This window comes from Haliaeetus leucocephalus, unplaced genomic scaffold (genome assembly GCF_000737465.1).
Source record: "Haliaeetus leucocephalus isolate CR32 unplaced genomic scaffold, Haliaeetus_leucocephalus-4.0 Scaffold240, whole genome shotgun sequence".
NCBI lineage: Eukaryota > Metazoa > Chordata > Aves > Accipitriformes > Accipitridae > Haliaeetus > Haliaeetus leucocephalus.
Window position 1 is genome coordinate 2,453,653 of NW_010972676.1, and position 26,183 is coordinate 2,479,835.

At 39.3% G+C, this 26,183-nt stretch overlaps 1 protein-coding gene across 1 annotated transcript in view; it reads right to left on the reverse strand.

Moving 5' to 3' along the window:
- Positions 1 to 22,197: 22,197 nt before the first annotated feature.
- Positions 22,198 to 26,183, reverse strand: part of LOC104832196 (glypican-5-like) — a 371,566-nt gene continuing 367,580 nt past the window's right edge. The window contains exon 8 of the mRNA XM_010568238.1: positions 22,198 to 22,400. Coding sequence (XP_010566540.1) covers positions 22,198 to 22,400 — 203 coding nt within the window. The remainder of the gene's footprint in view (positions 22,401 to 26,183) is intronic.

Consider the following 26,183-nt stretch of genomic DNA (forward strand, 5'->3'; position numbering starts at 1 on the left):
CCAGAAGATGTAATCAGTTTAGACCAGATGATTTATAAAGCATGGGGCTTCAAGGGGATCCCTATTCCCACTGCAAAGCAACACACATGGACATCAACCTGCCTTTCCATAGCTGTTATCCCAGACTTTAGGCACAGCAGAGTTGCCATCTCTAGTCTAGGTTTTACATCCAGAACTGGGGGCCAATGGGGGAGCACAAGCGGGAGGACTATGCTCTCACTTCACGGAGTAAAAGCAGACAGGACACAGTAATAAACCAGTGGTCCTAAACCTTGAGTTTTGGGGACTCCCCTCCCTTTCACCACTTGTCACCTTCCTGCTTTTCTCATGAGCTGTGGCCAAACACCTCTCCTTCTGCAAGCAACAGTTCAACTCCACTCACCCAATTAATGCCTATCCTCATGCCCCAAGCAAACAAGCCACTCCCATCTACCTCTTGCAGAAGCAGCCTGTTCTCCAAGATCCTTATGCAAGTAGCCACCATCCTCCAGTATGCACCCCAGAAAAGCAGGCTGTTGCCGAGGAGAGTGACACATAGTCCCAGGCAGGCAGGCTGCAGCTGCCTGATCCAGAGGTTTAGCTGCTGCTGAAGGGAGACACAAGGCAGAGTTACATCTGGCAGGATCTTGTGGATCCTGGCTACTGCATCCACTCTCATGCCTTTATCAGGGCATCAGCAGCTTGATGCTTTTTACCAAGCTGTGGCAGGTTCCTGGCTGTTTCTGCTGCACTGAATACTCGAGCAGAGCTTGCTCTTTCCTATAGGGAAAATGTGACAGACCGCCTGGAAGCATCCCACAGGCCAGGCTGGGGCCAGCCTCTGAAATCAGTGCATCACCACTTACGCTCCATTAGCAGAGTTTAGAGGTAATGATACAGTGCCTCCTTCATAAAGGAGTGACCTCCACTATGAGTAGATCCAATTACTCTGTTCCTTTAGGAAGAATACAACATGTGGGAAGTTTTGTCTGTTCAGAGTTTGGGGTGGGAAGGGAGAGCGATTTTGCTTTGCAAAGGGCATAGATTAGTTTACTGTGTGGGTACAACCTAGCAATTGGAAAAGTGCGAGGCAGGTCCGACATTTTAATGTAACAGTACAGCTATTACTTATCTTCTTTTGTACATGCAGAGTTTAGGTAGCAAGAAAATTGGTCCCTGCTCAGACAAACCCCCTCAGACTACAGCAAACAGGGTTAGTGAGAACTGACTTGCAACGCTGGGACATTCTCCAAAAACAATCTCCAAAGGAACACCTTGTTTTCTTGGCAGAGATGGAAGAGGACAGAGACTGGATATCGCATACAGGTCCAGGGTTAGTCTAGAAGTGGAAGGAAAGACTGAAGAAAAAAAAAATATAGATTCAACTAGTTATGCAGCATAAATGAAGACAATTCATACAGACCTCTGGCAAAATAGGTAACAAAAGGCAGGCAACAAAAACACTCCTCATGGATAACAGCATGGCTTATGCGGTCTTCAGAAAGATGGTCATGTGAACGAAATAAATTGTCCAATATGTTGGCAATTTAAATGAAAAGCCTTGGATCAAGAAATATAGTTTAATGTCACAACACTGTAGAATATGTTGTCCTCCAGGCAAAATGAAAGCCAGAATATTTTTCTATGTTTCTGCTTTAATGACTTCTTAGGAAAGAAATGGCCACATCAAACTAGGTCAAGATGACAAATCACAGTAAATAAAGCCTGCCGTTTTGGTTCATCAAAATTAGGCTCTGCAACATGTTCTTGATCTAATTGGGATTCCACAGTAACTGGTGAACCTGGCTGGGCAGCCCATGTTAACCTGTAGGGGCAGGGCACAAGGAACAGTTCATCACACTGAGCTTTTGGAAGCTGCAGTGGTGCCTGCAGAACGAGTCTATTTAGTATTCTCCTTTCAGGGGAGAAGTAAAGTATTTCCACAGACCAAACTGAAGTGTCATTAACACTGAACAAAAGTACAATAGTACTCTTGAGTAGGAAAGAGAGATTTCACAGCACTTGTAGATGAAAGACAACATGCCCCATAACACAGTATAAAAATATCCCCAAATCTCCTACTTTGTAAAGTGATTCAATGAAGAGCTACAAATAAGCAGGAGAGAGTCAGATGTGACAGTGAGAGAAGTTGGTGACTTAATAGCACATTAAGCTGATTTGGCTAGTTAAGAATCAGTAAGTATGTTCACATAGCAATAAGATAAATAAGCAAATAAAAAAATATATAAGCCTTTCCATGGCTCTTGACAAGTAGACGTAAACAGAGAGAAGATATTTCTATATACGCTAATGAGATTATAAAGATGTGACCAGATGTCTTCTATGCTTCATAATACCCCATGAACCTTCAAGATATCTGTAGAAAATACTTTGAGGATATAATTTTGATATGCTGCCTTCTGCTTCCCTTCACTAATATTGTTTCCCTTAACAGTGGACACCGAGATTGACTTCAAGCAGCTGTTCAACCCCGAGCAATCCAATTCTCTTCATTTTAACAGGATAAGGAGGCTACAATAAGTATATTAACTTGAAGGCCCTAGAGGAATAGTTTCTTGCTTAAATAGTACTTGCACTGACAAACAGAATCAATACAAAATTAAAAATGTAGAACCTCCCCCACCAGATCATGTTTGTATTTCCAGGTTACTTGCACAGCATCTTCAAAACCTTATCTTTCGATTTTTTTTTTTTTTTTTTATGCTGAGTGGCAGAACTTAACCATCAACACAAGATAATTTTTGTCTTATTTCATTTTATAGTCCATATGAAGCTAGCAATAAAGCTATGGATGATTTGAGGATTGACTCAATGTGCCATTTCTGATCCACTTGAACCAATTGCTGATGAGCCACTGGAGCTAAGATCAGGAGCAATTGGACCAGTCATTACTTGAACAAGGGCTGTGAAAACAGCTATTTGCATTGGTCTGCCCACCGACTATTTGCTGGTTGAATAAAGCTATTTTATTTTTAATTTAATTACAGATTGTTACAAAAAGTTTTGGGTTTATTTTCTAAGGAAACTAAAAGTACTGGAACAAACCATGTCCAATCTATAATAAAAAAAACATAGATAAAAGCATGTTTCAAAGTTAGAAAGGGGCATATTCTAACTTTTTTTTTTAATCTTTAAATGACTGACATAAAAAAAGTTCATACTGAACTCACGAAATTTTCTGGTGGACTTTTTTTTTTTTTTTTTGACAAAGTTCTGATGAAAGAATTTCATGTAGCTTTTCTTGGAGCCAAGTAATTCCTGTGGTACTCAGAGAGAGAAATTCTTGTAATGACCCTTGCTTGAAGGCAATATCAGATTTAGGTCTGGCATCTTCTTATTTCCTTATGTTTGCTTATAAAAATTAACCATAAACCATACCCTTTCTATCCTGAAACACTGCTAAGAGAAGATATGAGGTTGCCTAATCAAGCCAAAGAGGTGGTCCACACCACGTTTAGTTTTGTACCTAGTTCTTTGTTCCAGCTCTGTCTCCTTCCAGACGGATTTCCAGACCTGCCAGAGAGACAGCAGGACTGGTTCCACTGAACCGAAATTAGTGTTGCTTGTTGGACTCTTAAGGCAAGCTCCAGGGATTTTACTCCTCCAGCACAGCAGCCCAGGGGCCTGTGGAGGACTTCAGCGAGAGCCACCTTGCATCTCTTTTTGCACCAACTTTTCAAAGATCCAAATAAGGAAACCATTTGGCATTTCATGTGTCAGACAGATGGGTGGGAGGAGTGGTGCTTGGAATGTCAAATAGTGTGAATGAGGCATTTGGGGATGGATTTAAACGATAATATAGTGAGCATGGTATACTGACAAAATCATTGGAGCTAGGGAATCTGGTTGTGCGTTAACAGAGCAGCCAATTAGTTAAGATTTTATTCTGGTTTTGGCTCTAGGTTTGCCTCTGTAGCCTTTCACTAGACACCATTCCTACTAAAAGTCAGTCAGATTTATACCACTGTTGAAAAATGCATTGGTGAGTTGCTAAGACTAATTTTAAAAAAACCTGACAAAGTAAGTTTTAATGAAGAGACAGGAGACTAGAGAGTGAAGATTATTTAGATGGATGTGGAGGAGTAAATCTGCATTTAACTCTCAAAAAGTCAAGATAACTTTGCATCTAAGGATTAACATGAATTCTCCAATTAATTTTCTTTTCTGCATATGTCTGCATGGGGAGGGGAGAAACAGGAGATGGGAACAGAGAGACCTGTAAATAGGAGACAAACTGAAGAACGTTATCGTTCCGCATTGTTAGTGGGGTGTCTGAGATGAAATTATTTTCATTCTTTTGTCTTGCTCATACTCAGATGAACAACCAGGGGATGAAGAGAGCTCAAAATGCATATTCTGTGAATTGCCATAAATAGGAGTTATACTTGGGACTTCGTGGACTCTTATTTTGTTGTTCCCCCTTATTTATTTTCTGGACTACCATAATGCAGCTCTAGCTTTCATTAAGGTCTCTTAAAAGTTTGCCTTGACTGAAAGCTTCCTTGCATATTTCATGCTTGTACATTGCTATTGGTTGTCACTCTCCAAGCTCTCTTCCATTTTCTGACCATTAGGTTAAAAATATGATGATACACACAACCATGAGCATCTTTTTTTTTTTTCCTTCCACATTTGCCAACAGATACACAGTCCAAGTAGTTCTTCCCTAAAACTTCCATTTCTGAAAAATCATTTGAATTACACCAGAGAACCCTTCAAGCCTGTGACACCAGATCTAGATGAAGACTCTACATCACTGACATCCTCTCTGGGCAACGTTGCTGTGTCATCACTGCCAGTGATGTGTGGCTCAAGGTGGAAAACACTGGATTTGCCAGAATTTATTTTTTTTTTTAAACAGCTAATTATTTTGCCAATGTCCTCCGCATGACCTTCCACAAGCTGCTTTCTGTCTCTTTTACTTCCCTTCTACTTTTCCTCAGGATTTATCATCTTTAGGGAAGGGACTATCTGTAAATAGGCACAGTGCATGCCACTGTGGAGCTCTCATTTCAAAGCAATAAGTACTGATACCAAATGACGACAAAGGTCTCAGAAATTAGAGAGAGAAGATGTGGTATGAGAAAGAATAGCATTGCCTCTTTCGATTCATGAGAATTTTCCTCATGCTAGGTTTAGAGCTGGAACAATGCATACCCAACAGTGCTTTTACACCTCATCTACGCACAACGCAGTTTTTTTATATTTATTCATTCCTCTGTTTTACCCATGTTTAAGTAATAAGTTTGTCTGTGGTGAAAAGTGTGGGGGGAAAATCCTTAGTACAGTGCAACAGTAAATCTCACAGCCCATGGGACAGAGGGAGCTATTTTCACTAGCTGTGCTTTTTGAGACAAATGTGAAACTGTGGTATAAAATGTCAGGAGAGCACAGCAGTGCTCCCCCACACCCAGCCTCTCCCCTCTGTCAGCCACCTTCCTGCCCTCCAGAACAGCGGAACAAGCACAATGGTCTATTTATTTTTTTCTTAAGTACAATTATTTCCCAGTAGAAGAAACACTAGAGTGCAATAAAGTAATTAGGAGGAAAAATATACACATCCTTCCCGCTTAACTGCTAGGTAAGGTCTCCTCCCAGCTGGATGTGAGGTAGCCCACATCATGTCGTATGTGACTGCTACCAGGAGCACAGGGAGGCACAGTGGGAGATTATTAATCTGCTCAGGTGAGGACAAAGAAATGAGGTTACCCTGACAGGATGATGTTTTGGGGCGGTAGAGCTCTACCGGCAGCCATGATCTGGCCTCCTGAGGTGGGGACATGGCCGTGCCACAAAGGCACCTGTGCTGCTCCCCACGAGAGGGCTGGAGAGCCCAGGGCCCTGAGACCACACACCTGGGCTGTGTCTGGCCCCACGTTCCGGCCCCTGTCCCTTGGGGTTGGCCGTCACGCAGCGACAGCACTCGCCATGGCCTCTGCCTCCATGCGTGGGCTGGGTCCAGGTTTTGGAGGGAAAGCCTTCCCTTCCCGAACCCCTGGGAAGTGGGTGGAAACATCCGGCCCGAAATACATGCAACATTGATGTCTTGAGAGGGGCGTGCACCTGTCCTTTGAGTTACCTTTAATTTACAGAACATAACATTTCAAGAAGCCACAAAAATCAAAGCGTACCTTTCATGAAGTACTGCAGGGGAGAAGGAAAGTACTTGCCCTGAAATCTCTTCAGCACTGTGGAAGGAAAAACTTACCTGCTTTTTTTTGTTGTTTTGCTTTGGTTTGTTTTTTAATGGTAAGTGCATTTTTCCTCTTCTGCTGTGATGTCTCTTAATTTCTTCAGTGTTTGCTTTTCTGTTGGCTCCTGTGTGCACACGTTTTCTTTCAACTGCTTCTCCATTGCAGTTGTATTGTCTTTAGTAGCTATGAGAGTGGTCCAGCTTTGCAAGGAAATTTCCATGTAAGGTCCAAACAGGGTACCTCCGCATTAGGGACAGACAACCTTTTTGGAGGGTGGGACAAAGCCAGTCTGTGTTTTCTAATCTGTATTTGAGCCCCAAAATGTCATTAAAACTAAACTTTTTCTTCTCCAGTTGACAGTCAGTCAAATGAGAAGACCACAGGAGACCATTCCAAGGTAGGCCAAACTCTCTAAATGTGGTTTTTATACACAGCAGACTTAAACCATATTCCTGTTAAATGTCAATAGGGTCTGTACACCTGCTCTATTTAAGTTCCTTTTAATTATTCCAGTCTTTATTGATGCTTTTGTGAGATTTTTGTGTGAAAAGAGCTCAGCAAGCCTAGTCCTGGAAATCAGACAGTTTACTAGGTATTTTTCCACTACCATTTTTTGCTCCTGTTTCCTCAGCTAACCTTCCTTTCCCCTGTATTTGTTCTTCACTTTGTCCAGTCCTTTTTCCATTGCTCACTGTCTTGGATATCTTCTTTCTCTCTCTCTCTCTGTTCATCATCTCCTATCTTCTTCTTTGAGAAGAAAGAAAATGCCACATGATACAACTGTCCAATAGGTTACTTCCAAATAAATTATTTCATTCCTATCTGGGAATAAATCAACTCAACAGTTGCTGGGGTTTTTGACCTCCTTACAGGGGTTATCGCTGCCTTTTGGTAGCAAACAGGAAGGTTTATTGCTGAAGAAGCAAAAGATAAACCAATAATATTTAGTTTTCATGTTGCCAATGACTGTTCATTAGTGCATCTGGAGAAAGATGAGAAGCAAGATTAAAAGGGTTTGTGTACATTCATCTGCCTTAATATGGAAGTGCACTTGGTCCAGCTCTTGCAGTAGAATAACCGTCAGTATAAATCGTTTGAATTGAATATCTAAGTAAATCAAACGTGGATGCTTGCACATAGTAGGGCTGCTTAAAAAGGGAAATGTCTGAGGGAAGCCATTAGGAGAGGGAGAAAAGCTGAAAAACTCTAAGGAAGGTTAAGCCTCTCTAAAGAAAACCTGATAAAATAAATCCCCACAACTTCTCCCCCGCTGCACACACAGATGTTTGCCAACCCCAGTGGAACATGACAGATTACAAAGGAATTTCTTCCAGAGGATATCTTCAAAGGATGTACACAGATGTATTTTAAAATAAATTGGGTGGGTATTGAATTCACATCATTATACTATATATACTGCTCATTTCTTCCTTAGTGGATGACTCTTGGGGATCTTTCTTTCATTAGGTCCCAGACAGGAGAAAACCGACTTATTCATTAACTGGAGGGCTGTGTAATCTGTTTTTTTCATTGATCAATTAGTCATCATCCACAAAGGCCATAAGCTCCAACAGGCACCACTTTTCAGTTTCCCATGGATAGACTGTCTTTGGTGAAAGCACAGTCATTTTCAGGTGTTCTTTATACAATAAAACATGGGTTAAAGAAAAACTTAAGCCTCCACCTCATCTGATGAGTTAAGTGTACTCTCAACTCCCTCTGAGTGGAATAATAAATTTGTTCCTCTGTATAATTTGGACTGCAACGAAGGTAAGAAAGAAAAGGTGAAGCCTAACACAGGACCAAACCCAATACTCAGTAGTCTTAAGAGAAAATATTTACCCTTCAATAGCATAGACAAAGAATTCCATTCATATTTTTCTGAGTATCGTGAATTTTCCTGACAGGTTGTGAATTTTCCTTCGTATGTCATAATATAAGGTGGCAATAACAGGAGTAGAATCTGAGAATGTTTTTGCACTGTGACTGTGACTCTTCTCTGGTGTCACAAGTATAACCTCCATTTTGCTCCATGAATGACATTTTACAACTTGCTGCTTAGTTTACTCAGTCCAAACCTATTTTTTTTTTCCCTATCCAGGACAAACAAATGAACAAAGATGACTTTGTGCAGTTTGATTGCTTTCTTCTGTTACTATGAGCTGCTGCTCTTTCTCTTTTTTTTTCCTTTACTCCCCTCCAAGATAATTAGAGAGGCTAAGGCCGGGGCAAAAAATATGTGGGGTCTGGTGTTGATGAATTTAAGTAAGAGCTTGAAACTGGGGGGAAAAAAAAACATCTCCAATATTCTGTTGCTTAGTGGAAGGAATATTTCACCTGCCTTACACTTCCTGTGCATACCCTCTAGGACCCTGCTTAAAAGCCTGGATGAAGACTACTATCAAAAGTTGGTAGTGCACTCCCTCCTGAATGACTTTGTTCATTTCTAGACCTCCCATTAGGAAGGAAAAGGAAAGGTAGAGCAGATACCAGAGTTCAAAGACAGGTGCTAAATATTGATAAGAGTCAGGAGGGAAACTCCTCTAAGTAGAAAACTGAAAAAAGATCTAGAGTGATTATTTTAATGAAAGGCTATTATAAAGCTATAATGATTAGTAAATAGCATGCAAAAGGTTAATGAGTATCTGCTGTTTTTCTAACTCTTAACATAGGAATAAAAAACCACCTGTTTTCCTGGAAGACAGCTTGGCTCTAGGAGCATGATTCAAAATGGCTAGGCAGTTCAACATGATAAATGGAAATGGAAATGCTTATTAAAGCAAAAGGGGTATCAAAACCAGGTTGGGGTCTCAAAGTTGTGAACTCTGAACAGAATGTGCACTGCACAAGGTGGTACATGGACGTATATTTATTTGGGGGACCCCAGATCCATTGTCACAGTAAATTTGGAGCATAAAGTTAAATCCCGGAGGTAGGTGAAATGTACCCAATGCATGACTGATTCCATTATTCTCCTTTATGGGTTTGTGGGGGTTTTGTACTTTCCTCATATCCTTCACCTTTTCTATTTTCTTTTCTGGGATAGGTTATTTTAGACTGAGATGGGCCACCAGTCCACTCAGGAATTGTAATGCTTAAAGCTTCTCTCATGGGACAAGGTGATAACTCTGAGTAATGCTTTTCTTTTTTTTTTTCTTAGCTCTTCATTTTTTTGGCATCTCTTTAATTATGATTCCTTCCATTTACTGATTTGCCTTCTTTCTAAACTTTATGCTTATTGATTTTTGAAGATAATCATTAAAGACATGTACTCATTTCCACATACCATGAAGTCGTTTGGGAATTCTCAAAAGAACATTTGCCCAAGTAATGAGGACTGACAGTTCACTGACCTTTGTTCATGTGACAACACAAAGTACAGTCTTATACCATCATTAAAGTGAAGCACCTTAAAGTCATTTATTAAATCACTGCCTTGCATTGTTCTCAATAAGCGATGAATGACACCCTCTTATATCTAATCCAGAGTCTGTAACTCAGCCACTATTAAGTTTTCTGCAGCCTCGTGTCCCAGTCTGGCTCCACAGAAATGCTAGCAGAAATATTCTCTATTTTTCCCTAGAGCAAGTCCTAGATATGTTGGGGACTACAAGTTTAGGTATCCACGGGTGAGTGTCTGTTTTAGCTGGCTGGTATGAAATGTTCCACGGTGGTTTGCTCTCTTAGCTGTTTAAATCATGGCCACAAGTTATTTCTGGGTCCTTTTTCAGGAGAACGAAACGTAACATGGCAACAGTGAGCACTACTGTCTCGTCTTGCACTCTGTGAGAATCCACAGCCCTATAGCTGTGTCCTGCGTCATCCTGGGGTCACCTTTTACTCCAGTATTAGTAAAATAGTTCTGGGGATCTCAGTTTTGGACATAGCTGCTTACTGGGATGAAGCAGGTGGCACTACAGCTAGGGTTTTCAGTCAATATAGGTTTGAATCTTGCTATTATTGCACGTGCTGCTACATTTTTCTGTCTCTATGAAGCACATTCTTAGGTTCTGCTTTGCCCAAGGATGACTGATCGGGATTTAGCAGGCAGCATCAAACAGGAGGAATCATATTCCTATTAGCTCATTTTGCTCTGTGCAAGTATCAGTCTTGTGCTTTCGACTTTCTGTTCAGACAAAATAAGCTGCTACTCTTAAGTTACTTGCACAGCTGCAGGTATGAACATAATCTTGTGAGTAACATTAGAAAGTCAGTATTTACCAGTGCATTTACTTCTGAGAATTCCTGTTCTGCCTGTAAGAAAAGGTCAGGGTAGTTACCACCTTGTAGTAAGTTAGCATATGCTGATGACGTTCTTAATTCGTGCTGATTTTTTTCCAGATTTCACCCACGGTAAATATAATTTCTTCTTTGCAAGGAAAAAAAATTAAGGCTCTGGGAGGTTAATGAACTTGTTTGTTCACACTGTTCTAATAGATTACTTGCCAGAGTAGGAGCCAAAAACATGAGTTCTGATTGTGGTTCTGACATGCACTCGCAATGTAAGAGTACCATTCCCTGAGGTTCATTTTCCCAGACAGACAATGAACTATGGGTCGCTTCATCTGAGGTTAATTGGAGTCTCTGTACCTTTCCTTAAATTAAAGAAATGCCCCGAGGAAGTTGATGCACTAAATGTGTCTCAAGAACTTTACATCCAATTTAAGGTGGAACTGAGAAAGGAAAGACAAGTGATAGGTGGCGACCGCAAGCTGAATGCATCAGAGAAACACAGCAGTGCATACCAGGTGTGTGTGTAATGTGGATGCTTTCCAGGGAAAAGCAAAACCACTGCCACTCTTAGCAGTTTCCAATTCCTGAAAGGTCTGAGGAAATCCACATTTTAGACCCAATAGGACTAGGATGCTTTCTCTTTCTGCAGACTGAGTTATTCTGTAATGAAAAATATTGATTTTGCAGCTAGAAAATCTGGTCACTTCTGACTGAGAAAACAGAGGGCAGACACCATAACAGTTTGTGCAATACAATAAAGGGAGCAGACTCCTGCTGCCCCAGCACTTGCCTGAACCAACAAATAATGGGTCATATGAAAAAAAGGCCTTCTTTTAAAAGGATAGCTCTGAAACTGAAGGGTGGTTTCAGGCCTAATTCATCCCTTTTTGCTCCTGGGTGGAGGAGAATCAGAATAAACTTCTCTCTCTTCCTTCATGTCCTGTGGGCTACCTGGGGAGCACCCATAGTGTCTGTGTGTACCTTCAAAAAGGGAGTGGCAGCATGCTGCAGGACCCACTGTGAACCCTGGGGGAAAACACGGGCCCCTGCAGCTGAGAGGCACACTGCACCCTTTCTCCCCTGGGGATAAGATGGGAAGCAACCCCATAAAGAATGAGTTTTCTGTCTTCTCTGTGGGGGGTTTCAAGTTCTGGGTGTTCCCTTGGACCAGTGACTGCAGAGCCAAAAGTCCGTAAGCAGATAGTGAGTAGCCACTGTGAGTGAACAGGGCTCACACATCTGGTGTAGTCTCCTCCTGCTTGTTCTGGCAAATTCCTTTCATCCATATGCTGTTTTCTTGAAAACACGCATGATGGGAAAGCAGTAATCTGTGGCTGTAGGACATAAACCTGTAGGTGTAGGACACGGGTTTCTGTTGCTTTTGGAATGCCTTCTTTCTTCTAAAGTTAACTGAATCTCCTTGAGGACATAATAAACACAAATAAAACCTGTCTTTTTCTTATACAAGCAGGAATATTTTCAGTTTCCTCTTCTAGGATGGTGGTAGTTAATGTCGGGTTCCTGGGTTAATAATGATCTTATAAGCGTTCTTTCCAAAAAAAGACTGTGTATTGTCAGATGTAAAGCTGAAGTGTAGGAAGACTTCCTACACTAAAGTCATGCTGCCTCTCTCAATATCATAAGGCAAGCCATCATTCTGATAAGTCAGCGGTTGTACTTGGAGCTGCACCATATTGGAGCCCCTGGGACAAGCGAGGCTAAATCCACTCTTTTTTCCAGGGTTTGGGTATGACAAATTCTAGACGTGTTTCAGAGCCAAGCTGACATAGTGCCTAAAACCCAAACCAAACAACCACAAAAAAAAAAACCACAAAGAAAGAAAGATTTGCATTTCTGATGGGAAAAGCATCAAATGGATCACATATGGTTGCAACTACTTCTGTCATTAGGCTAGCAGAAGGGCTAGTTACTCAATGCAATTAAAGATCTTCAGTCAAAGATATGAACTCTAGCACCACTATTAAGGAACAGCCTTGAGGCATCTCATCAGATCTGATGTATTCTGTGTATTTTTGGAAAATAAGTACTGAATCAGGTGAGAGGCAAAGCCTTTAAATAACCCTACAAATTTGAACCGTCAAAGAAGCACTTTTTAAAACATCTTTGGGAAAAGAAACAACATCCTTTGAAGTGGAGGCAGGTTGGATTTACAGAATGAAGCAGCTTCACAGATTTAGACACCTGCTTAATTAGAGGATGAATGTGAAATCCTTAAACTTAAAAGGCTTTTATGAGGCAGCACTTCAGAGAACAAGCATTCCTCTAGCATCGGCAGAGAAGAGCTGTTGGCTATTATCTTTGGAGCTGGGTCAAAACTGAATATATTAGCAAAAAGCACTCTCCATAGATGGTGAGATGAGCCATATGTAATCCCCAGACCTCAAATAGCAAGCAATTTGAAAGAACTGAGGAAAGCTGGAGTCATGGATGCTTTAGGAGGCAACACTCAAATCACCATGCAATCAGAAAACAAAATGAATAAGAAAAAACTAGGTAGGTAGATAGCAGGTACACAGTCATTTAAACACAATAAAGGAACATTTTGTTCACGATACTATAGTCGTTCAGCAGTCTGTCCTACAGTTTTCATTCAACTCATTCAGGAATACTACAAGGGGAGCTCCTAAATTCTACCAAAACAGGAAATACAAGAGAGAAAACAGCCAACGTCTTTCCCAACAACTTCTAAGCAGGAAAAAAAACATCTGTTTTGACAGAGCAGTGAAGAGAAACTCATGAAAAGTAGCTGTAACAAATGCTTGTAAGAGCAAAGGTCTCTGCTATGTCACTTTAGGAAATGGTAGAGGCACAACCACAATAATCGTCATCTGACAGAAAAATACAGGATTAGGGTTTTTTTTCCCCTCAGAAGAAGAGAAACTGCAAGGTTTGTAACTGACAAATGATGAAAACACTAAGCTAGCAGCAGGGAGTTTCCTTATTCTAGTACACTGGCCTATGTGAAGGCAGAAAAGTAATGTGATCCTAATCAAAACCAAGGCCAAGGCTTTTAATATGGCACACAGTTATTGCAAGACCTTGGTCAATGGAGACCTCAGATGTGATTGTTTATGTAGGAATGGAAGTTTGATGAGAAAGTCCTACTTGTTGTGTGGAGGTATGCTGGCATTTACCCAGGAGACTGCTGCAAGAATTGTGTCTCTTCAATAATATTAAGAGCTCCCAGAAGAGCAGGTAAGCACCTTTACATCTCACTGTATTTATTGCAAGAAAGAAAAGAAGAGCAAGAAAGTAGTTATATGCTCAAGAAACAGACCTTTCTTGGCCAGACTATGACCAAAATATTAACAGTTCCTCAGCAGTTCTCAAGGTCTGCATCCTTTATTCAAAGCATCTTCTGAACAGATTAAAATATTTTTATTTAAGATTTTATCAGCTTTGTAGCTTACAACAAAGATGATGAAAAATATTCAGAAAAAAATACAAACATTCTAATAGACAACAACAATTTCCTGCTGTGGATTATTTATTTTTATTCCCATTCATAGTTCACTGTCTTTTACAAAACACATTGTTTACTTTAACTTTTCAAAGTAGCCTTGTTCTTCTTTTAAGACATTGTTTTCAGACTGCTTTTTAAAATTGCCTTTATCATATTCAATACTGAAAACAAACTGGAGAAAACTGACAAATTTATTCCATAAAAATATAAGCAGATATACTGCAAATAAAACAAGTGCTTGGGAAAGAGAAATAATTGTTAGAGCTTGAACCCAGCTTAGGGCAAACCCAATCTATTTTGGAACTTGAAATACTCATGATGCAACTCATGTAAAATACAAATGTGAGAAGCCTATTAATTCCTGTACAATAAAATGAACTAAAAAAGACTAGAAGGCCATAAACTAATTATTTAAAATCTAAATGGCAAAGCACATATTTTACTAGAACTTCTACCCTGGTGTACTGTAAACATTCATACTGTATTAGTTCTGATATCAAAGTACAGTAAGTGGTTGTATTATGCAAGGTTTAGCGTACTGGCTTCCATTTTTATTCTAATATTGCCCCATTATAATAAGTGGGATACAACAAATGTTTTATATAGTATTGCTGCTACATTAGCCTGCTCCCATATGCAGCTGCAGTGTTTTGGGAGTAGGTTTCAACTCTGTTGGTCATCCCTAACAGAAAAGCTGAAATATGTCAGTTAAATTCATTTTCTCATTTTTCAATGAGACCACCATCAAGTGTCTTATTGCTTTCTTCACTGCTTTTTGGACTTAGCTACAACTTTTGCCTATAAATGATTTGTCACCTTTGAGCCATAAAACGTAGCTTTTGTCAAGCCCCCAGAAAGAGCCAAAGGGTGGATATCCTCCTTCACAACAAGCAGACAGACTCTGATACCATTATCACTACATGCACCAAGAACAACCCCACTCAGGGGAATCTACATCTTTGTGAGGCCCAACGTCCTGTTTTGGTTTCCTTCCAAGTTGGATGTTTAGCATAACATGAAATAAAAATAAAAAGCCTTCTTTTTGTTTCTGCTTAGGAGGAAATTTCATTTCTTCTCCATAGAAGAACATCAGGCTACAGTAACTCACAAATTTGTCACCACTAATCTGGAAACTCACAGGTAATTTTATCTGAAACTGAATGCAAAGATACACACGCTTCAGCTGAAGCAGAATATGGCTGCTTGCCTTCTCTGCAGCTTAAGCTTCTCTGAAAACATCAAAGCCACAATCGGATCTCTCCACTGAGTCTCAATTAGATTCTGAGGCCAGTTTAAGACCTGGATCCTACGTTTTAACATGAAACAGAAAAACCAAACTTGATCTGCCTCAAGGCCTGATCTGTATCAGCAAACTTTCTCTGAGAAAGATTTTCTACCCTAGGAGATACTCACAGTATGAATATCAACTTGTAGCCCCAAATCATACCAGCTGCTTCTGGAAAAGGTCCCTGCCGTGCCTCTGGAAAGGGAAAATGCCAGAAGACTTAATGGCATCCCACGTGTTACAGATTTTCTTTTCAGGCATGAAGATACTATCTGATCAGTGGCCGGGGCAATGTAAAACTGTTACGCAAATTTTGTAATCACTGCAGTTACTGTTGATTTTCTGCACCTGCAGAAAGATGGGAAGAAATTCACATTCTTGGGCTGGATACTATCCTGGGGTAAATTTACATAGTTAAACTGAAATCAAAGGAGCTATGCTGATTTATAAGAGCTGAGGGTCTGCTGCAACAATTCATACCCACAGAAAAATCTCAAGTCCATTTTGATGTCCCAATTTCATACGTGTAGAGGTTATAAATATTTGATATTGGCATTCTTGTTAGAAGTTTTTTTCAGATCTTCTTTTTAGAGAGATCGAATGATCTTCTTCAATATACTGTGTATTTAAATAGAAAATTACTATTTACCTAGAAGCTTACTTATGGCATTGAAGCAACCTGGTTTAATTTCCACAACTTTAACACAGTATCCTTGACACTCCAGCATAGCAATGCTTTTGATAGTCTCTGCTTAGTAAAACTTCGTAACTGTATAGGCATATACAGAAATGTGAAAGTTACACTAGGATCTATATTCTTGATGTCTTATTGCTTTCCTTTTTCATTACTGAATAAACCAGGCTACAAATCTGGGATACTGTACTTAATTATGGGAAAGAGGTATCTGACTGCTTCCATTTTAACTGCATTAAAAATGTCAGTACCTATTGTAGGTGTAATAGCCTAGAAGCCTAGCCTAGCTCATAAACCCAGAAGACATATGAAAACATGTTTTCGTATTCCCCTGAAAAGTAATTTTTACAACTGTGTATTTGCAAGGAGTTCACAAAACTAGCAACACATTTATTTTTCAAATGAAATGTCCATAGCCTGTAGAATAATTCAAACAGGTGCTAATTAGGTGTACAGAAAGGCCACTGAGGATAATTTATATATCCCCCTGCAACAGAAAAAAACCCAAATAAATGTTAATTGCTTATATTATGCAACGAATGATTTTTAGGATGGCATTAAATTAGCTGCAAATATTATAATTACAAAGGACTGGGTAATTTACTAAAGATTAATTGAAATGATTAAGTGCAAACTGCATAATTTTGCAAGGTAGTATTAATACTCTTGCCACAGAAATGAAAAAAACCCCTGTGGTTGTTACTGGCTCTTTAATGAAGTACTTTATGTACCTCATGAAAGCATCAGTGGGGTCTCTTTTATGTGCCCTTCTCTCAAAAGGGTATTACATGATTTTCATGGGTGGAAATCACTGAAGTGTTGATAATAACTGGAATGTCTAAACTAGTCTATTTTAAGGACTGAGTTTGATCTCAGTGACATGGGAGCAACACAAAAATATTGCTTCACGGTCTGTACCCAGCAGCCTTTTCTGAAAGCTACAGCAACTGTAGCTATTTACTGGATAAGAACTTAAGCAATTGCACATGCAGTTTGAATGCATTCCTCATAACCAGCAAAAGGAAGCCCACTTTAAGCAAGATACTTGGAAATACCACTACGCAGCAATAATTTTACTTCACTTTCCTGAATTCAGTGCACCAGCTTCCTGCATGCAGGCTTCATGTTGTGCTGTATGGAGGTGGAAGGGGATGGTGATGAACCTGGAGAGGGGAGAGGGACTTGAAAAATTGTTTTAGTCCAGGAGGGATTTCTTACCTAGGAGTATTCTCTATTTTAAATGCAGGGTATTTTTCTGAGTTTATTATCTGTCTATTTATTACAATCTCTTGCCCAGTATTTATTTTTTGGTGGCTTAATATTTAATGAAATTCAGATATAGTTAGTTAGAAAGTAGAAACCAGAAGAGATTTCAGTCAGTATTGGGAATAATTCTGGACTTCGAGGCAACGGGAGGAAGACTATCATGTTCTTTTTGACTCACACGTGTCACAGCTATAATGACATTGACTGTAAGATGTTTCACTTTTCATTACCACACATGCCATATGTCATTACAAGAAGCACCGTGAGTAGTGAAATGCTATAAATGAAAATAAATGTCTCCTGCTTTTGGCTAGTTGTAACATTAAGCACTTATAATGCTGTGATGCTCAATGGGCAGGATATGTTTTAAGGAATGTCTCCTATTTCTACAGACCTAAATTCACCCATGTGCGGAGACATGAGGAAAGCATGTAGATTAATTCTCACTTAAAAAATGGGTAGACTGCTTATCGATTTTCAATGCAAGGCTAAAATCCTCTTGACAGCATGCTAGTTACGAAATTTTGACTGTAATTTCAGCTAAACCTCAAAATCTGTTTAATGTGAAGAGTCCAATTCAGGAACATAGGGACTTTCTGGATTTTTGTCCTAGTCAGTATCTCGCTTTAATGTGTGCTTCATCTCTTTTCACTTGAACAGATCTTGCTTAAACCTAATCATGTGCAATATTAAATAAGAATGGCTCAGTAAATCTGGGCAAAAGGCTCATCTAGCATTAAAATTAAGTCTGTGCACAACATCCATTAGGACAATACTGAGAAGACCCATACAGGATTAGAGAGTCAAATTTAAAATTATGACTGCAGTCTTGGTAACAAATGGAAACAGGGATATATTAAATACAGATCTGATTTAAGAGATCAGAAAGATGTGAATGTCATAGCCAGATACCCATACACAGAGCCTCTGAAGTCAATGCAGCCGGACATTATTATTTGTAATGCTCTTATCAAGCTCTGACAGGTATTTGTACCTCAAAAGGTTCGTTACTGAGTGAAAGATCAGAATCACAATTCCTTATGCAATGACAAAGTACCTGGCGCACTAGAAGACAGGGCATAACACTGGCAATATGCAAGCCAGAAAAAAAGTGTAAGGGTGAAAATGGGAGGCTGGATTCCATAAAGCATCTAAATTGCAAAAAATGTGCAAGTCATAGCAGGTGTCTGTGAAGTTGCCTGAATATACAGTCTCTAGATTCTCTGCTGCTCTTTGCCTGGCCAGTCTCCATGCGTTGATTTGGAGAGGTGTAAAAGCTGCTTGAAAATTAGCTGAGAACACTCAGCTCAGGGCCTCAGAAAAGGCAGCTGGAGGTTGCCATGCACTGGCACATTGCGGCCATGCCTGCTTTTGTCCACCCATGTTCACTCTTCTTCCTGACGCATCCATAGCCAGGAAGGGGGCTAGCGACACATGAACCTGGTGTAACATGGAGTCCAAATAGCAGTGAAACACTAAGAACTGACTGTATGCCCATGGCAATTTTGTATTACTCGGTAAGAAGCCTGCATCACTATCAAGAGAAAATTATAGATGGATTTTACTTACAAATGTATGACAGCAGTTACTTTCCAACGCTGGCATTCACAAATGCTGGCACAGCAAAATATCAAAAGAAAGTCATAGCAAAACAATAAACATTCAAAAAGCAGTGGCTAAACACAATTCATAACTGTTGGGCAAAGCTACAGCAATGCACTTAGACTGGTACCTTATTTTACACTGAGATTACATAGACAAGTTCAAAAGTATTTTGAATTTAGACCTTCATAATTACATCATAATTACAGTGTCCTGGATAACAAAATAAGGTTTTGTAAAATAGGTATCTTATTCATCTGAGAAGAAATACTTCCTTTATCTGACACAGGCAGTTGTTTTTGCCTTTGCTGCTATGTTGTTGTTTGATGGAAAACACTCTTTTTAAAAATGTAAATGCAACTGATCCTGAAAAAAAAATATCATAAACCATCAGTAAAAATATACTGCATTGCCCTTTGAAGCTGCACCATTTTTGATGCACATTATGAACATATTTCATGCTGGTTTGACCAGTACTTTTCTTACAGTGTAAAAGTATATTAGTGTGAAATACATTAATAGCTGTGGAGTCCTCTGAAGTCTCTTCCCTTGTTCCGTAACAATTTGTGTCTATTAAAATATTGGTTGAATCCAATGAAATGAGTTGATTCTATCTCACCCCACAGTTTTAACTCGTTCTAGCTCTGTTACAGAAATTTCAAAAGGGATGTCTTGTTTAGCTTGAGAGATGAACACTACATCATACAAATATTTGCCAATCAAACCGAAAATTCAATCATGATTTTTCAGAGGTTTTTGTTTAGCAAGATTATGACAGTTAGCAACAACAAATAATCCCCTGGGTGAGTTATTCCATACACGCCTACTGCAGGGCTTCTGCAACTTCCTCTGCTACAGCTGAATACTAGGCTAGCTGGATCACCGCTCTGAGCTAAAAGCACAAAACGGTTTTCAGAAAAGACCTCATAAAGACACATAAGTCTAGGTATTCAAGTTCCCTCTCTGCAGGTGAGAAGAACTGAAAACTCCAAACTGCACAGCTGAAATCTGGTAGTGTCAGAGCCCAGTCCTGAAACCCTAGCTCTATCCATAGGAATCGTGATGGAGACTTAAGTGTGCAAATGTGGATACATTTGCCTGAACGATGACTGAGCATCCTAAGTGTGGGAATACTAAATTAGGGGTCAGGTTCACAAGCAAGAGATATGAATTGCTTCAGTGAAGCCACAGTGATTGGTATTACCTGAGGAGCTGGTGGTGTTAGCACCTGATGTACATTTCTGTGTATGCACAGAGACCAACCTGTCTAACAGCAGCCATCACAACTGATCCTTTAAGACTGCAAGGAATTACGGTGTCCTTTCACTGTACAAATGACATGACTTGCACGCCTTCTCAGGTAAAAGTGCACTGAAAATGAATACAAGAAGTGACATTTTTAATTAGAGTTCAATAGACTGGTGCAGCTCACAAACCCTGGAAGACGCAGGACAGCCATTTTAGTACTTTTGGGAAAACTGATTTTCACTGATATGATGGGAAAGCACTACTTAGGCATATGAATATCCTTACCATTATGAAATATCAGAATTCAAATACAAAAGATTTCATGTTAGTGTAAGTAACTTTTCCATTTTATCTCTTTGTTTCAACATTAAAATTGAATTATCTTTCAGAAAACTTAGCTGCTGCCACTTCAGAGACACTGCCTTTGCAGCTGGGTGTGTTGATGGTTCTTATTATACCTTTATGTCTGTAAATATGGTCTAAGAGCTCAAATTAAAAAAAAAACTCAAGTCCCACCTTCGCAAACATAATTAGCCATGTTCACTAACACTATCTGAAAACATACAAGTGTAGAGAGTCTTTGTTCGCTTACTGTATGCTTGTTCAGTATTATTCCCATTTTCTATATAATGACATCCGGTAGTAATCCTGGCATCCTCTTTTACAATCAAAGTTGCCAATAAAATGCCTGAAGTTGATTAGTAAGATACAGGGTTCTTCTTTTGAGTTATGTCAGTGACTGTGTAACTGTAAATATCAGAGAAGTTTTACAAAAAACCAAAGGCAAGTGTTTTACATTAAATCTTATAAAACTGTACATAATAATAGTCTAAAACATGAAAAGGGCCATTAAACTGCTGTAATAGTTATGAAATGTAGTAAATGTAACAATTCTAATGTTTCATATATATATCATATTAATCACTGTATTCATACAGTTGTGTTTGTATATACATATATATTCAATGGTACTGTAAACAGTTGTTGGAAAACACACATTAACTCTTAACCCATTAGAAGTTATTATAGCACTTTTTCATCCAAAAAGTTAAAATGCATCAATGTGTCATGGATTAAAAAAAATAGCCTTGTAATATAGTGCACATTTTGACATCTTTTAGGGTAGCAATAAAGATGAGGCATAACAGAGAATGTTCTAGATTTCAGATTGGTTTACATTTACACCTACCATGGTACAAAATTTTAAACATTAAGTGTAATTAAATAATACACAATTTATGAAACAGAGTTGATTTCAGAGATCCACAATCCACAAAATCTAGTTAGTGTCTAATGGGAGTTCCCAATAATTTTTATCTCTGGGACCCTTATGGAAAATTTAAGTCAGTTTCTCTTTAACATCACACAGGCAAAGTAAGTTTGAACCAAATTATCTTTTTCCTCTGTACAGAGCTGCATTCAACTGGATAAAACATTATTATGTTTATTTATGTTTCCCATTGCTGGACATTCCATCCAATAAACCTTGAGCATATGCTTAAGCATCTTGGTAATGGCATTTTGTAGGGCAGGGAAACTCACTATCTATATCCCTCAGTAAACAAAGTGGTTCTAATTTTTTCCATAGTTAAGGCAACTATACTGATATATTAGACACACCATATGCTTTTATATTGCTTCCTACAATCTAAACAGTAAGAGTGAAAAGAAGTTGCAAACATGCTTTGATCTTCTTGACCACTTAGGAATTTCATCAAGCTGGTACAGAGTACTTTAACATGTTTTACAACTGTAGACATAGCTTGCTAGCTGTTCACTAGAAAAATAAAGTATGTATGGGCTTGAATTTGAAGACTGACCATTCATATAATTTATCAGAAAAATTAAACAAACAAAACCAGCCAGTCAGATTCCAGTGAACGAAATTGAGAAAACGATTAAGACACACACACATAATTTGTGTGTTTTCAATTATTTCTGCCCCATAACTTAAGCTACTCGGACCCTTGTCATCATTCCCTCCGTGTCTCGGGTGGGCTTTGTCAAAGGCTATCTTCAGACATTTTAAGTGATGACACTTGGTATCTGCCAACTCCAGCATATCGTTTAATATTTATTCTAACATATCACATAAACTAGAGAGCCATTCAAATTTGTTTTGTTGGGTAAGGCTGTAGGTATAAATGACAGTGAACAGAAACACTTGCACAATGGCTGCAAGGTAATACAGCTACAGTGGACAATGCCACAGAACTGCTAGTGCTGTTAAAATAACAAGTGAGGAACTCGGGGCTGGATTGCTCCCATTTCCAGTTACACTGTGTTTAGAGGATGACTTGACAGTGCTTGTGGTGGTTGTGGTGTCAATCTTTTTCACAGCTGGTTTTGGTTCATTTCTGTTTTCTGGATGGGTTTTCTTTTCCTTGAGTATATCTGTAAACATGAAAGTAAATGTGAGATTAATCACACATCTTTTAAATAGCAGCTTTAAATTCTGTCTGTTGCAGGAGCATGCCGTACACTAGTCTGAATAACTGAACTAAGTATGGAGAGTGATGGGGCACTTTAGTGCGGCCGCTGGGTCCTCAGCACCCACTGTTTTGCTCAACAAGTCTTCTCTGACTGGCCTGCTCTACTTGTCTACTCATAGACACAGCCTGAGCAGAATAATAGGTATTCTGCATTGCAGTGGCTGGTCTCAGAACCTGGTTTTCTCTCATGAAGAGTACCCTCAGTTTCACCTGGGATGGGAACTGGCTCATGTTTTAAAACATGATATTAAGATTGAGTGGTTTTATAACATGCCCCAGTGAAACAGCCGTCAAGTTGCTGAGCTGCTGCAGGAGGAGACCAGAGAGCATATTGACTTAATGTAACAGTCAACTTATCTGGCTTCTTTCTGCTTTGCCGCTACCCTTAACTTTAAAGCAACATGCGAACCTTGATGCGGTAAGACAACCTGGCAAGAAAGATTGCGGACATGAGGAAATACATAGGTGTCTCATATGCCTTGTTCATCAACCTAGGCAAAAAGGGGCTACAAAGGGAAAATGCTTCAAGTTTTGTTTCATTTTTTTTCCTAGTGAGTACAAGGATTTTTTGTTTTTAAAGGATGGAACAATATCACTGGGGCTTTTTTCTCCCTCCAGATGCATTTTGTGGCAGTTCTGAGCATCTCTTATATAAAGGACTAGATTCATAAGAAAGTAGTAGTAGTAGTTCTTTATTGCAAGAACATGGATTTTTTTTAAAATGAGAAAATGACTGATAAGGTTCTCCAGTTATCTCAATGTCCCCAAGCTATTTTCAAGTATTACTGAGATCATATTGCCCTTGAACCCTCTCACTGGCATTGGGGTCGGGGGGAAATATTGTTATTTCATCTGATGATGGGATGATGGTTTTACAGTCAATTTGTAAAAGCATACCTGAGTGCATGGCAAAAAACGAATTCCTACCTGGAAGAGTTTATGAATTAACATAATTGTTCAGGTCCAAGATTAAAGGATTTGTGATACTAATGAATGCAGTGCACATACACAAGAAAGCAAAAGGCATAGATTTGTAATGCAGTTTAAACAACAGTCCAATCTTAAAATAAAAACTCTGAATCACCGAAGCAAGTTCCTGGCAGAAACCGGAAAGATGGAAAGTATTCCAGAAATGTTAATGCAATCTGAGATCATTGTCTGCATGTCAGTAGTTCTGAACAACTATCAATAAACTCACTTGATAATAAAAATGAACTATTATATTGGGAAAGCACACATTGTTCTTTTGCCAGTATAAACTGTAAAAGAAATGCAATGAATTCCTCCATTTTATCATAAAATCAACATTAATCCCAGAGGAATGTGTGATTCCTAGACCTGACTCAAGGGTGACCACAGAGAAGGGACACTGGCTGGCAAGCTATGCAGTGGGAAAAGGGTAATCTGCGACTGCGCTCAAAATTCATTAGGGCAAAATGTGGACATAGGGCCTCTTCAATTCCAACTTGCAATGGAGCTAACGAAAATGAGGGGGAGAAAAAGCATGCTCTAAATGTTTAGAAAATATCAGTATTCTGAGGACACTTAAAGAAAAATGGACAACCTTCAGACTGTCATTAAAGTAAATTAAGAATAAATCATGGAAATAAGTGTGTTCTGACACTGCCTAGACTCCTTTCCATCACTGTCATTCTCCTTTTCGACTGCAGTAAAGGCACTATTTCTCTGCTGCCTCTTATATCACCCCAGCCTGCTGACTTCAGCTCTCTGGGGCCAGCTGATTAAATTAAGACCTCACTCAGGTAAATCTATTCCTCTCTTTCGGTTGGCCATGTCCAGCATTGTAACTTGATTGGTGTCTATAAATCGGGGCAGACTGAAATGTATTAATTTGTTTATTTTCTTAATATTGACTTAACCAAAAATCTAAGGTAAGATTTAATGCTATCAGAGAGGCTGTTGGTTTTTAAAAGCTTTCCTCTCAGTAACTGCTTAATGCACTACATAACAAGCGTTAAATAATACATTAGAAAATTCTGCCTTTATCCTCTCCACGGGAAGGTCTACATTCTGAATTCTCTCTCTGTCTTTACAGCAGAGTATCTTCTGATGCTATTCATGGCCAATTCTAATTTGGGATTTAATTGTGCAAAACTGGCAGTTTATTTAAAATGCTCTGTTTCCTCTCTTCTTAAAAATAAGTAAAAATAGCCTCAGTCCTAATTCAGTTCAAGAACTTTTTCAATCCTATATTTAGTTTTTAAAGCACAAATTTCGGCAGTGTAAAGATTTCATGTTTTATTTCAGCTTCCTCAGAGTTCCTGTTGCTTACTCACTCCAGGATTTTGGCTGAGAGACTCTGAGTTAAGTGAGTTTTCCCTCTTAAATCTTTTTCTCAGAGTCAGAGATGGTTATGTTCAGTCTACTACTGGCATTCAAAAGGCAAAAAAATAGCATGCTAAAAAAAAAAAAAAAGTGTCAGTGTGAAGACTAGCACAGAAATGAAACTCCACTCTCAGCAAACCAAACCCCAGATGTTCAATACCCATGAATCAAGCCCCCAGAGCGTGGCTTCATAAAACCACACAAACAAACGCCACAACTTTGGTTTGTTCTAGTATTTACCTTCTGCATTTTAAAGGCTTTATGGTTCCCAATTAAAAGCTTTCTCCACCACTAGAAACTTTCTTGCCATCATCAGTCCCTCTCTCCTTTCCAGAAATGGAGTGGTTAAAATCTTTGAAGGCTTCAGCTAACCTCAGGCTTGCACATGTGATGGCCTTTTGGACACTGGCATATGAATATTATTCTACGCTGTTTATTTGTCACTGCATCATGATGGTGATACAGCCACTGTAGTAGCTACTGTGCTGTTCCCTTACCCAGACTCCCAGTGTGAATATTCAAGTCCTGCCAAAAGGGGTACTTAGTGAAGGCAGCTGACTGCCAAGGCAGTGTTTGTGAACAGCCTTTCAGGACTCTTGCTGAGGACGAGGTCTGTCGGGGTCAGTGAAGATGGCTCAGAGCCCCTCTAGGCCCCATGATTACTGTGATTGCAAGGGAACAGCTCAAGTTAGTCCAGGGGACTGAGTCCACTTCCTTAGCTGAACTTTCATCCGTGTTAACTGCTGTTAAATTCACATATTGACAACATAAACAAAGCACATAATGAAAATTACTTGACCTCAATGTTTAGAGCATTTAGGATTATCTTCACCTCAAAGATCTAACCGCAGATTTCTACTCAGTAATGCATGTGCCGCTCAGATGGCACTGAACTTCTCATAAATACTTATAGGGATCAATACTATTCCTCAGAGAGACTAGCTTAGGATAAAAGGCAGAGTCAAAACTGTCACTGTCATCTAATTTAGGAATGGGAAACCTCCCCTGTAGTGAGGGCTGAGCATGCCTTTCAAATGCTTCTGGTGAGTCACACATTAAAGCACACCTTAATCATAGCCAGTAATGATACAGGGTCAAACAATGTGATTTTTTTTTTTTTTTTCAGGTTATTACCAGGTTATCTGACATAAGTTCAAGTTATATTGGCACCCCAGCTGCTAGTTCCCCCTCCCTAGCCTAAATGATTTGCAGTTTGCTACTGATAGGGATTATCAATCAAAGCTGTAACTATTTATTGGTGTACTTGTGCCCTACTGCTATCTAATGAACAGTATCAGCAAGTATCAGCAAGGTCTACTTAAATGTCTGTTGAGGTTTC